General features: G+C 50.7%; 1 protein-coding gene across 1 annotated transcript in view; it reads right to left on the reverse strand.

Annotated features, from left to right (window-relative positions):
• Window positions 1-14664: 14664 nt before the first annotated feature.
• Window positions 14665-16786, reverse strand: part of Anks6 (ankyrin repeat and sterile alpha motif domain containing 6) — a 33911-nt gene continuing 31789 nt past the window's right edge. The window contains exon 16 of the mRNA XM_005362151.2: window positions 14665-15698. Coding sequence (XP_005362208.1) covers window positions 15649-15698 — 50 coding nt within the window. The 3' untranslated portion in view covers window positions 14665-15648. The remainder of the gene's footprint in view (window positions 15699-16786) is intronic.

The following is a 16786-nucleotide window of genomic DNA, read 5'->3' on the forward strand; positions in this document are numbered from 1 at the left end:
GACGGTTCATCTCACACTGCATCAGACGGTCCATCTCACACTGCATCGAGTGGTCCATCTCACACTGCATCAGACGGTCCATCTCACACTGCATCAGACGGTCCACCTCACACTGCACCAGACGGTCCACCTCACACGGCAGTAGGTCCATAGTGCACCTGCTCTGTTCTTACTCCACTGCCTGATCATGTATTCCTTCAGCCCAGAATGCTCTCCCCGCTCTTTCTCCCACTGGAAAAATTGTCAAGACCCAACTCAGGTGTCACCTCCCCTGCAATGCCTCCTCCAGTCCCTCCTAGGAATAATTGCTCCCTGTCTCAGCTCCCAGGCTAAGGCTCCCTCCATGCTGAGAGATAACACTTATCACTTCTTTAGAAGTTAATTACCACATTTTGCTATCCCAAGACAGGTATTCCAGCTCATTTCTGGGACCAGGATGTACTATGCCTACTATGGTACCTTAGAGTTGGAAGTATGGAGATCTGGAGGCTTTTGTGTTTGTTTTTTCCTTTCTTGATAGCACATACATCTCTGGTATCTTAAGAGTCAAAAATAGAACATTTATTCTTATCTCAGCATATTCTAGAATGGCTTTTTGGCATCGCATTGCCTTGAAGAGTCAGCTGTCTGCAACTCAGGAGCCTTCTCTGTGTACGAGGCCACAGGCACACCCAAGATAATCAATACGCATTTGTTGAATGGAGAAGTGTGCTCTGTCTGGTGCAGGCATTCTCTGCGTGTGCTGCTGAGACAGTGGAAGGGTGGAGTGGGGAGGTCTCTGCCTGGTTCCTCCTGGAGCTTTCCCACCTGAGAAGGGGGTCATGTCGCTAGCAGGTGACAGCAGAAGTCGGGGGAAGGGCTGTTACATTAGCTTCACCTATTGCTGGATCAACAAAGCCAGTTTCCGTCATAGCGTCATTCCTAGGGAATAAATGTGATTTGCTTTTTGGGGTCTTTCCCAGTCCTATCTTCAGATGCACACTGTGGTAGGGCACAGCCACGTCCTATGACACAATTCATGTTCCAAGACACCATCTTTGTATAACAACGAGTCTTAACTTACCTTTTCCTATTGCGTCTGCCCTGCCTCTGTGTTCTAACACAGGCCAAAGCACAGGCAAGATGGCATTTGACCTTAGGTTATTTTAGTTACTTTTTGTCCATTTCTTAAGATGCCAACCATTCCAGTTTCATGGGAATTTTAGTGAAGTCTGGCCATTACTCGTTTTGGTCAGTTTAGGCTACTGTAACAAAAAAAAAAAAAAAAAAAAAAAACTTTAGACTGGGCAGTTCACAAACAGAAATTAATTGCTCATAGTTTTAGAGCCTGGGAAATCCAAGATCAAGGCACCAACCAGCACATCTGATGACTAAGAAGGGCCAGTCTTCATAGCCTGGTGCCTTCAGGGCCTGTGTCCAAGAGAAGCTTCCCTCAAGACCCTTTTCTAAGGGCACAAATCTCATTTCTGAAGGTGGCACCCCTACAGCTTCATCACTGTGTGAAGACCCTACATTTTAGCACCACTGTGATAGAAGTCAGCTTCAGTGTGAACTTGGGAGAGACTGAGCCATTTAGACCACGGCCTGCTGTCTTTTCACAAGATTTGGGATTCGAGAATCAATGGCCAGTGGTCTCGGGACGGTGCATTTTATGTGATGCACAGAAATCTAAGGTTCAGCCAGTAAAACATCTGCCTAACAAGCGTGAGGGCCAGGCACAGCTGTACACATTTGTAATCCCCAGGCCGGAGGTGGGGCACGAGACAGGCAGATCCTGTTGAGCCAGCCAACACAGCCGAATGGGTGAGCTCCAGGTTCAGCGAGAGATCTGTCTCAAGGGATAAGGAGAAGAGCCGTTGTGGAAGACTCCTGGCACGGACCTCTGGCATCCACATACAGGTGCACCTCACATGTGCACATTTACACAAACACTATGCACACACACACACCACACACTCACACACATCCACACACAACAAAAAAGAAACACGATTTACTGGTATTGCAACATCTGGCGTAAGACCCCCACAATGTGTGATGATCCGCAGCTGGCTTGGAAGAAACTTTGTTCCTGAGTTCTTGGGGTGTCCTGAATCAGCTTCACAAGGTGTAGGTTTACGTGTGTTGTTTTGAATATGAGATGCATCCCTCCAGACTCATGCACTGAACACTTGGTCCCTACCTGGTAACACTATTCTAGAGGGGGGTCATGGGAACTTGAGGAGGAAGAGTCTATCGGAGGAATTGGGCTACTGCGTGGAGTTCTCTGAAGTTTATACCTGGTCCCTGGTCACATTTCCTTCGTTCTCTGCTTCCTGTTCACTAGGTGACCAGTCTGCCACACTCATGTCTTCACTGCCACCAGGTCCCAGAAAAAAAAAAAAAAAAAAAAAAAAAAAAAAAAACAGAACCAAAGACTATAAGGCTGAAACCTCAGAAACTCTGAGCAAAAACAACTTCTTTTCTTTAAGTTTATGTGAAGCCGGTTGTCACATCACCGAAAGTTACCATAGGAGTTGTCCCCAGTTCTGGGTGAGCCCCCTGGAGAATGAGCCTGGTGTTGTTTGCTGTGGCCTGGCTTTCCTGGATGTTTGGACACTGCAGGATCGCCAGGCTGCAGAGCTTGATAGAGTTCAATTGTGGCCATCTGGACTTCCCTTGGGGAATCTTTTCCTGACATCTTTATTTTGTTGAGACTGAAGAAGGTGCTTAATTCTTTCATATATGTTTGTTATCTTTCGGCAGATTAGAGGCCTCTGGGAACTCTCTAAATTCCATCTTCTCATTCAACAACTGGATCCCATCATTGGCCATGTGAAGATAGCAGAGGTAAAGCTCCTGGCCAATGGGAAGTAGGGTGGGGACAATAGGAAGGGTTGGGAACAGTTTTTGGGGTTTTTTTTTTCCTTCTAGCTTTCTCTATTGTGTGAACATTGTTGCTTTCACACACAGGAAGAGCTGACCATAGTATTTGACAATGTTGTTATTATTTTTGGTTCTTTCTCTCCCGTTTGTTTTCACTTTGTATTCAGAGAATGACTTTGCTCATTCAAAAATAATAGCACAAACAAAAGAGATAAAAGGAGGATTAAAAGAGTCGGTGTGGTAGTACACACCTTTTATCCCAGCACTCGGAAGGCAGAGGCAGGTCAGCCTGGTCTACGGAGTGAGTCCCAGAACAGTCAGAGCTACACAGAGAAACCCTGTCTCTGGTTGGGGACAAGGAGTATGAAGATTAAAAGAAAACCAACCCACCACCTTGTGGTTTTGTTCTTTATTATTGTTCTTCTGTGTTTGGTTTCTTTCTCTGCCTCTCTGCTCTGATCATTTTGACAGCAGATTTAAACTTTTAATGGAAACAGAACAAAAAAAAAGTGCTATCAGCATCTTTAAAACTTGAAGCAGGTGGTTAGGAACCCTCTAGAAAACCTGGGTGTGTGCTCGTGTGTGTGTGTGTGTGTGTGCACGCGCGGGTGCGCAAGTGTGTGCTCTTTGAGCTCCCCCACCTTCACCTTGTGCCCGCATCACCTCACTTAGTTATCATTAGATCATCAATGACCCTGGGAGTCACTCAGGTGCCCGCTCCTCAGAACAGGAAATGGGACCTCAGATCTAACAATTTTGTTGTAAACACGTGAGACAAGAGACAAATTCGGAACTGTAATTCTGGACTTGAAAGTTAAGTCGTCTTTTCTAGCCAGTCTCACCTACAAGATTAAGTACATGCTCTTAGCCATTGGCCGTCTCTCCATCCTTCAAATGGAGAACAACACACACCACACCATACTCCAGGTCTGTCTGTCTCCTCCCGTGTGCAGGGCTCCTTAGGGGCAGGGCTGTGTCCCCAGAGCTAGCACAGGGAGGAGTGGGAAGAGAACAGTCCCTAACCAAGAGCCCTTGACCAGTCCTTGAGCCTCAGTTTCTCTATGTATACTATGAGAAGCTGCACAGATCAGATCTGAGGGGAGATGGCCTTACTGTGATCCCACAGAACACAATCCACAACCTCTGATAAGGTCACAAGAGCTTCTTTTCCAGCCACTTCTACTTCCTGCTATGGTCTGCGCATGCCTTTCCTTGTCCTCTGTTCAGTTTTGCTTGTTTGTTTTTTGAGACAAGGTTTCTCTGTGTGTCCTGAAATTCGCTCTGTAGACCAGGCTGGTCTGAAACTCACAGAGATCCGCCTGCCTTTGCCTCCTGAGTGCTGGGATTAAAGGTGTGAGCTGCCACCGCCACCACAGCCACCACAGCCCGGCCCTCTGCTCCTTTCTATATTACTGGCCCCCACTGCTTCCCATGCATCCTTTGAGAGTGTCCTGCGCTTTTGTTTAACTCTCTGCAACAGGGGGCTTCCCAGCTCTGCAGTTGGAGGTGTGTTCACCATCATTTCTCTACAGAGTCCTCTCTCTCTCTCTCTTGCTCGCTCGCTCTTTCTCTCCCTCATTGTTGTTCTTAAATCTGACTCTTCTCCCACCCTCCAACATGGCTACTCCTCCAATGAGCCTAAGGCATGCTACATGAGTATCCATCCCCGAGCTGGGGTTGTGGCTCAGTTGACAGAGGGTCTGCCTTGCATGAGTCCACAAATTCCTCATAAAACGCTGTGATGAAACACACCTGTAATCCCAGTGTTTGAGAGGTGGAAGCAAGGGGCTCAGAGGTTGAAGGTCATTCCTAGCAAATTTAAGGCCAGCCTTGGTATGACTCTGCTTTTAAAAAATTAAAAAATAGAGGGCTAGAGGGATGGCTCAGGGGTTAAGAGCATTGGCTGCTCTTCCAGAGGACCTGGGTTCAATTCTCAGTACCCACATGGCAGCTCACAACTGTCTGTAACTCCAGTTCCAACATTCCCACACAGGCATACATGTGGGCAAGATACCAGTGCACATAAAATAAAAATAAACCATAATAAAACTATTTTTAAAAGTGTCTGTGCTGCCTCCAGCTCTCCATGGATACAAGCGTCTTTTGTGTCCTTAGGAACACACAGGAGTTCCCCTGAGGTTCTGTGGCCAGGGTTGGGGCTGGTAGGCCCCAGGTATTAATCAGTCTAAGCAGAAAACAGTGTTTACCACAGAGGGCTGAACACAGGACACTGGGGACTGGAGGCACAGAAGGCTGAGTCACTTCTCGAGGAAGATGAGCTGTCCCCAGCATCGGTAAAGAGCAGAGGTGACTGCTGTCCCCTGCTGGGGAGCAGAAGTCACTGAGAAAGCAGGACTGATGGCTGATGGCTCCAGAGTGGCCTTTGGAGGGGACCCGGGTGCCACTGAGGAAACACCCTGATGCCCACACGGAGGAGAACCAGCTGTTTCTGTCCTCCGGCAGCTCCTCAGTACCCTGCTGTACTTCTCTTGTGAGAAGGCAGCCCCAGCTGCACCCTTAAGAAAGCCATGGCCCACAAGAGACCCCAGTGCAGTACTAGTGACTTCTCTGGAGGAAACCCGCTAAAGCCACTGGGGAATGAGACCTTCGGGAACCAGTCCTTTGTGACACAGCATAGAGGGGGAAGAATTAAGAAACCCCTCAAAACAGAAGTTTCAGCCAGCACCGCAGGCTGGTATAGCCCTAGCTAAAAGACACCAGTCGTGGGCTAAAATGTAGCTCGGTTACCAGAGTGCTGGCTGAGCTACACAGAGCCCCATGTCCATGCCCCAGAACTGCATGAGACGGTCCCAGAGGCGCACAACTGTAATCCCAGCACTCAGGGGGTGAAGGCAAAAAGATCAAGAGCTTAGAGCAGGGCTGGAGAGACAGCTTAGCTGGTAAAGGGCTTGCAAAGAGGTGGGCCTGAATGTGACACCAAGAGCCCATAGAAAAGTTCCAGCTGTGGCTGTGTGTGCGTGTATTCCCAGTGCTGGGAGACAGGGACAGAAAGGTCCCTGGGGCTCACACCCGAGGCTGACCTCTGCCCTCCACACTCATCTATAAGTGCTCGCATGTGTGCACACGTACGCACAAACACACAGTTCAAGGTCACCCTCAGATGACTATGAGGCCAACCTAGACCACATGAGACACTTCCTCAAAACACACACACACAGTTCAAGGTCACCCTCAGTTGAGTTTGAGGCCAACCTGGACCACATGAGCCACTACCTCAACGCACACACACACACACACACACACAAAACAAAACAAAAAAAATGAAACAGCCTGTTTTGCAGAACTGACTGCTCCAGCTGTTACAAACCACATCTGCTTCAGAATGAGCCTGTCTGTCTGTCCAGCCTTTGGTATGAAATGGACAGGCAGACAATGTTCGTGTCCCTCTGTTACTCCTGAGGCTGGACTTCTCTTCCCTTCCCTTGTGGACCTGGGTGCTGAACACTTTGTATCTGCCTGTTCACCCTTTCTGGGTCCTGTCAGATGTGGATAGGGCCGTTCACTTTGTATTCTTCCGTTCCATCTTTGGCTCTCGTGCCCCCCCCCCAATCTATCATTAATATTACTTTATCAGGGCTTCATGATGGTTTTGGTACCTGTTCAAGGAGCCTGAGATGGGTAGCATTCACCTGTAACCCCAGAATTTGGGGCCTTGAGGGCAGAGGTAGGAGGATCATGAGTTTGATCAGCCTAGGCTATACAGTATGAGCTTCTACCCCAGTAAACAGCAAAACAAAAATATGAGCCAATCCCCACTTGGCAGGTCCTGTCCTCCCTGTGCCCTGGATTGCATTCTCTAAGCCACGGGGAACTGTGGGGAGTGGGAACCGTGTCCCTCCGGGTTTCCTGCTCGGCCCTGGGTGGACCCTTCATTCTGGGAGGTGCATGATTTCTGCCCTGTTTCCCAGGATGAAGGCTCTTCACCGAAGACGTAGTTTTCTGCCGCATCAATTTCCCGGAGCACATACTAAACACTGTCATCACCAGCGACACCACAGCTGGAAATAGCAATGCTGAATTGGGGGGAAAGATACGCATTACGTGCGGAGCACAGCTGGCTTCCAAAGCAGGTCCTTTCCAGGGAAACGGAAGAAAAGTGAAGAAAAACTGAGAGTGGGCACATCCGCTCCCACCCCCTCAGGTGTCCTGTCTCAAGGGCGTGTGCACACCCCAAGTTCATTTTCAGCCCTGCACACTGTCGAAAGGTTCACAATGTGACCCAATTCACAGCTGTAGAGGCCATCCAAGTATGGGGGTCAGACACATGCCAGTGTGACAGAAAGCCGAGGGGGATCTCTATACAGCACCCCTTCTGCTTAAGGTGCCCTGTCCCCTGACCTGCAGTGTGTGCACCTTCCCTGAGGACACTTAGACGTGGGTGCAGCTGAAGGGCTCCCCAGCCCTTGAAGATTGACCTGTTGTAGCCCAGGCTGGCTATAAACTTGTGATCCTCCTGCCTCAGCTTTCCAATTGCTAGGATTACAGGCCTGCTTCGCCATGCCTAGTTAAGGAGACTTTTGTTCTGAGACAGAGTGTAGCTATGTAATCCAGGATGGTCTCCAAATGGTGGGCCTCCTGCCTCCATCTCCTGAGGGCTAGGATTACAGGCATCCAGGGCACCCCCACGTTAGGTCTTTACAGATGGTGAAGCACCTGCTGTGTGGGCTGTACCAGGGACACCTTTTCTCACTCAACTCCTCCATCACCACAACAGGGAGGACTTACTCTCCCCACTTTATGGGCAAAGCTATTGAGACTTAGAGGTTCCAAAATGATGCAGTCACTATCGGGCAGGGTGACCATCCTTTCTCTTGGTTGAGTTGAATCACGGAGCCATTTGATTGGAGCCCTGGTCTTCCTTGTGTTCTCAAGCTGCTCCCCATCCTCCCCACCATTCTCTTGCCCTGGGAGCCAGATGAGCAGCTCACACATGGTATTTCCAGGTCTCTCCTCCCCCATGGCTTAGGCAGTGCTCAGAGCGCTGGCAGCCCCAGGGATCCCCCATCTGGCTGCTGAAGCTTGCAGCCTCCTGGGAGGTAGTTCCTATAGCTCCAAGCAGGTGCAGAGGCTGGAAAGACCTGTTGTTCCCGAGCTGGTAAGAGAAAGCCCCAGGAGTCATGACTTCCCATGACAAGTGAGGAAGGCAGAAGGAGCCTTCCCTGAACGCAGTAATGAAGCTGAGTGTGTAGCGGGTGACTTCGGGCAAACAGTCAAGAGCTCAGCCACAGTCACCCTTTCTCACAGGTTAGTGGAAGGGGTCTAGAGTTGTGTGGGCATTCCCGTCTCAGGTTGTCCCTTAGTTTGAGAGAGCATAGAGGCCGTTTTCCTCTAAGACTCACTCCCAGGAAACTTCTAGAGCCCAGTCAGTGAGGGACTGCTGCCTTTAAACTTTGGTTGGTGTCACTTGGTGAACAAGGCATCAGGTGATTCCAGGAGCAACAGGTTCTCAGATCCGAGCACTTCAGACTGGAAGGCAGCTGCCTGAGACACTCCGCAGCACTGTTTTGTGATGTAGAAGCAGGCTCAGAGAGGGCAAGCAAGGCTGCACAGCACACCCAGCCACCCTGAGTCCACACTCCCAGGTGTACTCTCTCCCGGCAGTCCCTGTGATAAAAGTCACCATCCCTATAAGTGCTCAGCCTGTGGGGTTGTCATAAAAGAGCGCGCTCCCCTAGACTCTGAGTCCTTTAAGGACACAGCCCCTGTTGTTTAAAGACTGCATCCCTGTTCATTTTAGCGGGCACACATCACAAAGACACCAGCGATGGACTGGCTTTCCCCTTGCTGGACCCCTGGGAGATGTAGACTGAGAGCCTGCGGAGAGCCCATGGGGTGTCCGAGAAGTCCCAAGCCTCGTGTTTCCCGAGGAGCAAACTGCAAGGCTGGGGCCGCAGCAAAGGCAGGTGTGGTAAGGAAAAGTCAGACTGAAGTCATTGAAAATGTGACGTTGTCTTGTCATGGACCTGTGTGTGATCTCGGGTGGATGCCACCCCCTGCTTCCTCGATACTATTCCAGCGCTGGGCTTGCTGAGACCCTTGTCCTCCTCACTGCCGACCCTGGGTACCACTTTTACTCTTGTGTCAAGGTTTGCAAAGCCTGGGAAAGGGTTGGGGTTGAGATGGAGGTTTTTCTCCCATTTTAGCTCGGGGTTACTGAGTGACTTAGACTCTGGATGTGACAGCTGGTGAATACGAATCTCCTGAGGGGTTCTGTCTAGATCTGACCATGGACAGCAAGTGAATGACAAGCCGTCTCCTGCCCGCTCTGGGCTGACATGGTAGCCGAGGATGCTGTTAATTTTGCTGTTTACAGAAAGAAGTCCGGTGTGAGTGGAGGCTTTTTTGGTGTTTAAAGCCAGATGGTATTTCCTGCCTTGATCAGCCTGGGAGTTTTGGTTCCCATGGCAACCCTGAAGTTCCACCTACTGCAACTTCCTCATTCTCCAAGCTTCTTCCTCTTCCACTGTAGTCAGAGGCCCAGGAGAATAAAGCCCTTAGCTAGTGAGTTGCACTGCACTTCACAGTGACACCGCGCTCTGTTTATGACCTCACTCCTCACTGCAGCCCTGCCATGGAGCATCTGCTGTCCCTCTGCTTTGCTCAGGGAAACCCAGGCTCCAGAGACAGGCGACCTGCTCCACTTAGCCTCGCTGCCGTCAGCAGGACTCCAGCCAGGTCTGATGTCTCTGGACCTGGGGTGGGATGAACATCCTCCAGCACACCCTCTGCTGTGCTTACGGTTCCTCGATTCCTAAGTGGTCGATTTCACTTGTAAGCTGGGCTAAAATCAAGATGTGGCATCTTTACCAATTTAACTTCTCAGAACCTCACTTTATCTGCAAAATGGTAATAATGATGCCTCTGAAAGGGTGGGAGATTACATATGAATAAATGTATATATAGACACAGTATACGCCTACTGTATTTGAAGGACATCTAAGATCAACCTGATTACCCACAAGACACTGGGTGGATTATTTTGCTTGTGGAACCCGATTCATGAAAGTCTGACAGGTGTCCAACCTCTTTTGTGTGTGGTTTTTCAAAACAGGGTTTCTCTGTGTAGCTCTGGAGCCTGTCCTGGAACTCACTCTGTAGACCAAGCCAGCCTCAAACTCCACCTGCCTCTGCCTACTGAATGCTGGGGTTACAGGCATGCGCCACCACCACCTGACTTTTTCCCCCCTGTGGAGTGTCAAACATTTTAACACTTTTGTCATCTACAGATGTGTTGGGTCACACAGCTATGTGATGCCTGCAGCTTGCAGGCTGCAGGTTAGGCATGTCTGTGAGAGGTAGCAGCATACAATGCTTGCTTGTTGTGATAGAGGTAGCATAGAACTTAACTTCTCATGATGCACATCCCTGAGGGATACAGGGATTTCGCTTATGAATGATCTGGGGAGGAGACCCTGCTTTAAGTGCAGGACTGTCACTTATGAAGCATTGTGTGAGTTTTCTGAGTGGTTCATTGTCCAGAGAGGCATGGTCATATCTGTAGAAAACTCCAGAAGCTTCGGGCTCTAGAAGTATGGGCAGGAGCTGGAGTACAGGTATAAGACCGTTAGAAGGGCTCCTGAGGCTGCTGCCTAGGTCCTGCCCATCCCGGGACCCCATGGGGTATGGCAGTAACTGTGGCTGACCTTGGGACACTCAGTAGAACATGGAAAGATGTCAACAGGCCATATCTTGCATGACAAAACTACGCTCATTGATAATGACTTGGCCAAAGCTTTAGAAACAAAAAATACTTTTTAAAAGTCATCCTTCCTCGGGAATGCCAACGGACACACGTAAGCTCATGACAGAAGGGGGATCGAAGTGGAACTGACAGCCGGCACCTGGTGTTGCTCTTCCTGCCAGTTTTCTTTGCCCCGTATTCTGTATGACTGCGGTTTTGCAAACTGAATTATGTGCATGAAGTTAATTGCTATCCAATTAACAAATATTTTCTATTCATTCTTGCAACCAGTCTGGCTGGTACATCCCATCACCAGCTCTTTTGCCTGTCCCCAACTCTGTGGTGGTCAATGTGGCCATGCCAAGTGGCTGATGAGCAGTTCAGTTGGCTTGACCCCTACACGACAGACAGGAGAAAAAAAATGACTAGGAGCTCTGGTGCCCGGGAGTGCTTTCCTGGTGACGAGCCCTCGGGCTGCCAGTTAAGCGTCACACCTGCCCCTTGAGCCAGGACAGTCATTATTCCAGAGGATGACAAGCAAGGCAAGGACTTGGCTTGGCTCCCAGGGCTTCCCCCGTGCCTCTCTGACGATGCTCGGGCCTCAGCGGATGAGCTCGCTACCCAGTTCCCACGATCCCTGAGGACACAATGAAGTCGGCTTGCCCAGTAGTTCATTCGCAAAGCTTTCCAACTGTGGGCCCTTACCACTGGTTCCCCACGCTGCGTGGCCCTAACCCCCTTATTCTACGTGGGTTCCAGGAGGCAGACCATACTAGTGTAAATGGCTCTGCAGTCTGGCTTTTTGTCAACTTGACACAGCTACAGTCATCTGAGAGGAGGAAACCTCGGTTGAGAAAAGGCATCCAGAAGACTGGGCTGTAAGCAGACGATCCTGTAAGGCGTTTTCTTAATTAGTGATTGATGGTGCCATCCCTGGGCTGGTGAGCGAGAAAGCAGACTGAGCAAGCCTTGAGGAGCAAACCAGTAAGCAACACCCCTCCATGGCCCCCGCATCAGCTCCTACCTCCAGGTTCCTGCTGACATCCTCAGTGACTACATTGTAAGCCAAACAAACCCTTTCCTCCCCAGGTTTCTTTGGTCATGGTGTTTCATCACAGTAGTGACCCTAATCAAGACACTGGCCTCCAGCGTTTGAATGGACATTTGTAGACAGGACAGTGGGACTGGGTGGCAAGAGGGGAACAAAGGGGACTGAGAAGTATGTGAGGGGCTGTTGGGAGCAGTGAGACCCCAGATCCTGAATTTCTTGTAATCCCCTGATCTGAGTGCCTACAGCTGCTCTGAGCACGAGACCTTCAGGAGTTACTGATGGCAGGAGAGTGGTTTCTGGTGGGTTTGGCTGGGGCGTGGCTATCTCTATATAATCTGCCCCTGAACACAATAAAGGGGCATTCTTGGGGAATTCAAGGATGACCCGTGTCGTTGTCTGTCTGTGTGTTTCTGTGTATTTTAACCTCCAGCTCCCTTGTCCGAAACACGCCAACTGGGTGCCAGCACGCAAAGCGCAGACACAGGGGCGCAGTGCGCGGCAAGGGGCCTCAGTAGCTGAACAACGGCTGAGCGGATCCTGAAGGAGTGGGTGACCACGCATGTGACAAGCTCTGAGCCCCACATCCATCTGCTGATGAGCAGAGACAATTGCTCTGCCGAATGAGCTGCAATTAGCTGAGAACTGGAGAGAAGAGAGGGGGTAGAGGGTGGTGACTCTACCCCAGGGGACAGTCTCACCTCAGGAAGGGAGTTGATTAGCCCATTCTGAAGCACTTGCTGTGCTGGGCTTCGGGAACACTGGCCTGGAGTCTCAGTATATCTAGGCCCCTCTGAACTGTGGGCCCATGTCTATGAAAGCAACCCAGGTCAGGTACCGATCTCTCAGAGGGCAGCAGAGGTGAACAAGACTGACTCGAAGGGTGGAAGGCCACTGGATAACAGGCCATGAGCATCCCACAGCCTCCCCTCCCGTCTCCTATGTCTGGTAACTGAAGCTGCAAGCAGAGCTCACCCGGCACCGCCCAGGTCTAGAAAACAACAGCAGAGCCAGGCCACTGTGCGATCATACAGCCCCTAAGGAAAACCCTCCCCGTCAGGAGTCACTCTCCGCTCGCACTCCAGCCTGACCCACCACTGACATGATTTCCATCTCTGTGGATCTGTCGCTGTGGAGACACCGTGGTCTCCCGTCTTGGTTTTCCCTTAGGGCCAGTCTCAGGTTCATCCTGGTCAAGGCATGTACCAACTGAGTAACATTCCTTCCTATAGGCAGACCACATCCATTGGTGGACACCTGGTGTCATGGTTAATGCCAACTTGACAGAATCTACAATCACCTGTCTTGGGGAAAGACTTCCTATAGATTGGGTTGGCCTGTGGGCACGCTTGCGAGGCATTTTCTTAGGTTCCTGGGGTGCGAAGATCTACACTTGTAGTGGTATTTCATTTGTGTTTTAACAAATAAAGCTTGCCTAAAGATTAGAGAGTAAAATAGCTGTACTGATCAACCTTACAAACCAGGCAGTGGTGACACACACCTTTAATCCCAGTAGCCACACTAGCTTGCCCTAGAAACCAGGCGGTAGTGGTGCACGTCCTTAATCCCAGAGCTAGAGCGGAGCTCTTGGTCTCAGTCACACTCTGAGGTTGCCCGGAGGCAGGGTCATCATTTTCAGACTGAGGCAGAGCGAAGAGCCAGTGGCTGGCTGCTTTGCTTTTCTTAACTTCGGGTTGAACCCCAGTATCTGTCTCTGAATTTTTATTAATCGTGTTCCACACGCTGAACGTGGGTCGCACTGTTTCATGAGTTTGGCCTTGGACAACAAAAAGGAGAACTGGGCACATGTCCCTGGCTCCGCTGACTACAGACACAACCACCTCCCTCAAGCTCCAGCCTCCAGGACTCCCTTGCCACGGTGGACTGTAACGTGGAACAGCGAGCCAAATGAACCCTTTCCTCCTCAATACGCTTTGGTCAACAGCAACAGAAGAAACCAAGACCCAGGCACCGCCACCTCCATGCGTCTGTGATGGCGAGGTCACGCTGGAACATGATTTCCAATCCCTTTGGAAATACTCTGAGGAACTTCTGGGTTAAATATACACTGTGCTTACACCTTCCGGTTCTGCGCTCCATACCAGGGTCTTGCACACCTAGAGGCAAGCACTCTACCACTGCGCTTCACCCCAGCCTGGCTGGGTGGACATTCTATGTTTTCCTTACTGAAAGCTCTCTCCTGCTTCCTACTTTTTCATGGTTATGGGGGGAGGGGAAATAAACCTGAAAAGGGCCCCAGGAGAGTGTTTCTTTTGAGATGTGGATTTCAGAAGTAAAACTCAAGCTACCATCACTGTGCCTCTTCCCAATGCAGGGGGAACTCATTAGGGTCAAGGCTCTCATGTCCACTGGAGACCTGGTGTCAGGGTAACTTGCGATTGGGCACTCATTCCTATCACTTCTGCCTACTACTGACACCCGCCAGTCCATTCTTCACTAGTCTGAATTCCACTCTAGCTAGCTCAGCACACAGGGCACCTCTGTGCCCCTCTGGGGGAAGCTCCCTCCTGGCAGCGCTGGTCTCTGAGTGTTCTTCCTCATGTAGAATTGGCCTGTCCATAGGCTCCCCTGTCTCCACACACCTAGACACCACCTTCTGTTTGCCTGTGCTCCAGGTGGCTGAGGCACAGTTCTTTACAGAAACAAGGAGAGCCTTCCAAGCTATTTATAGCGCTTTGTACCCCCTCCCCACTGTAAACAAACTCCAAGGAGGAAATGACAAAGTATCATTTGTTTGGTTGCTGGCTGGGTTACTCATTGCTGACAGGCAGCCAGACAGCAGGAAGACGGACTCAGAGGTGAGACCTGCATTCAAACGAGTGTCCCTCATTAGCTGGGTTTGACCTTCACAAAGCCGGTTACTATCGGTGTGTACAGTCCCCAAACTGAATTAAAGGTTCCAGCTGCCTCAAAGGGTTACTGTGGAGATGGGGTAAGGCAGGACACAGAAACACCCTGCAGCATGTTACAGGGGCATAGGAGGGACCCCCGCTGCATGCTGTGCCCTGAAGAGCACAAAGACAGTAGACACATTCCCCATTTTTAATATATGCAATTTGGCAAGCAAAAGTCTTTCCAAGAATCAAGTCTTTATGTGGAAATAATGTATGTCTGAAGTGAAGAAAATGAGAACCAATCACAGAGCTGAAACAAAACGGCACCGCCAGCTCTGACCATTGGGTGTAGACACCCTAGTGTGGCTTGGGACAAAGTCACACCCCAGCCCTGCCACCCAGGTATCCTGATGAAGATGCCTGTGTCTATTGGTCTGGGGGGGGGGGAGGTGGCTCCCGTGGGAAACAGGACCCTGCTCTGAGGTGCCCTGGAGGAGCTGAAGACAATGAAGTGGGCTTTGGTGCTCTCATGTGTGGCTCTCCATCCACAGCGCCCTCCTGCACCTTCACCTCACTGTCCATGTGTGCTCCCATTGGACTGCAACCACATGAGTGTCCAAGTCTGCTCCTGGAGAGCAGTGCCCCAAGAGCAGGCGGAGCCCAGCCGATCTGCTGGAGGCACCTGGAAAGTGTGACACTCGCAAGTGTCTCGGCTGTCTCTCCATAGCAGCCTGCAGAATTTGGCCCCAGCGTCTTAGGGGCAGCATTACGTGTCCTCACATGTTGAACAGGACCCGCTGGTGATTGCTTGAAACGAACAAGAACAGTCAGAGTGGGGTGCTGCACCACACCTTCTGCAGGGCTTCACCTGTGTGTAGCATCTTTCCTGGAAGGGTCCCAGGCCTTGAAGGGTAGCACCTACTTGCACGTAGAGGTTAGGGTTTACATCTGCAGCCATCTGGACTCCATCTTAGCCTCTCCAAAGCATTAGCAAGAGAGGGGCATCCCTGGCCCTTGCACACTGCATCAGCCAGTCTTCTGTCCACTTGCTGTGAGTTCCAGTGAAGAAATAATCCAGGCAAGAGAAGGGCGACGATTCTCTGCTCAACCCTCAATATCCCAGGGCTCCGATGCCAGCAGAGCCATCACAACCACAGCTCCCTCTTGCACAGCTGCAGCTACCTCTTGCTAGACACTGCTTCTTCTGCCTTTACCCATCCGGCCATGGCTTATATCGTCGTAGATGGACAGATGGAAGAAAGGGGGAGAAGGGGAAAGAGCAGATTTAAAACATGCCACCATTTTTGAGATTCCTACCATCTATACAGCTCCAGGGCAAAAGGGGCTTTCTGGCCTCCATCTGATTTTGGCACCTTGGGACAGCTGTTCCCTGGTAATGTCAAAAGGAAAACTGAGGTTTGGGAGATTAAGCAGCATCCTGTGCATTGCTTGGGGAACAGTGGCTAAGCTAGGGCTGGGCCCGCACCACGCGCGGTTTCTTTCTAGTGCTTCTGCTCACTTCAAAAAGGGACGTCAGGTGACGGTGACAGAGCAGACATACTCCCTGGACATAATCCAATGAGGGTAGCTGCTGCCACTTACCTATCCCCCCATCCCCAACTGTGCCATGTACACACCTGCCCTAAGGACCACCCAGGAGCCAGGGATCTCACTAATGACTGAGTGCTTGGCTCACCATACACGTTATCACACATCCCGACATGGCTCCCACTGGCTGGTCAGGGGCCATAGTGAGTCTTTCTGTGTTCTCAGAGCCAAGTGGGTCTGGTGTGGGGCAGATGCTCAATCAATGTCCCAAGGACAAAAGGATAAAAAAGGAAACTTTGTTCTTACAAATTCTGCCGGCCTTCTTGGAATGGTGTGGGTTAGAAAGAGGTGGCCAGAACATTCCAGCAGGATGCTGTGCAGTGGACAGGAAGCCCACTGAGCAGGGTTCCTGCCAGCTGAGTCAAGGTGGCCAAGCAGACAAGCAGGCCACCCTGCAGGGCTACTGAGAACAGAGGTGGTGATTCCTGAGGACTCCGGCCTGGCTCAGACTGAGTGCTCCTAGTAGCTTGCAGCTGTCACTGTTCCAGATGAATCAGGGCTTTCTCAGGTGTTCAAGGGACCCTGGTCTCGCAAGAACACCTTAAAAGCCACCATGAGAAGTGGCACCAGCTCTGTGGCCCATGAAGCGGCCCAGCACTATGAAGGTACGGAGGTGCCTCACTGCAAGGGCAATCTCATATCTTTGGCTTTGACTAGTGTTTGCCAAACCTTCCTGAGAGAGAACCTGACCCAACTTCCACAAACCCT

Source organism: Microtus ochrogaster, linkage group LG5, assembly GCF_000317375.1.
Source record: "Microtus ochrogaster isolate Prairie Vole_2 linkage group LG5, MicOch1.0, whole genome shotgun sequence".
NCBI classification, from domain to species: Eukaryota; Metazoa; Chordata; class Mammalia; order Rodentia; family Cricetidae; genus Microtus; species Microtus ochrogaster.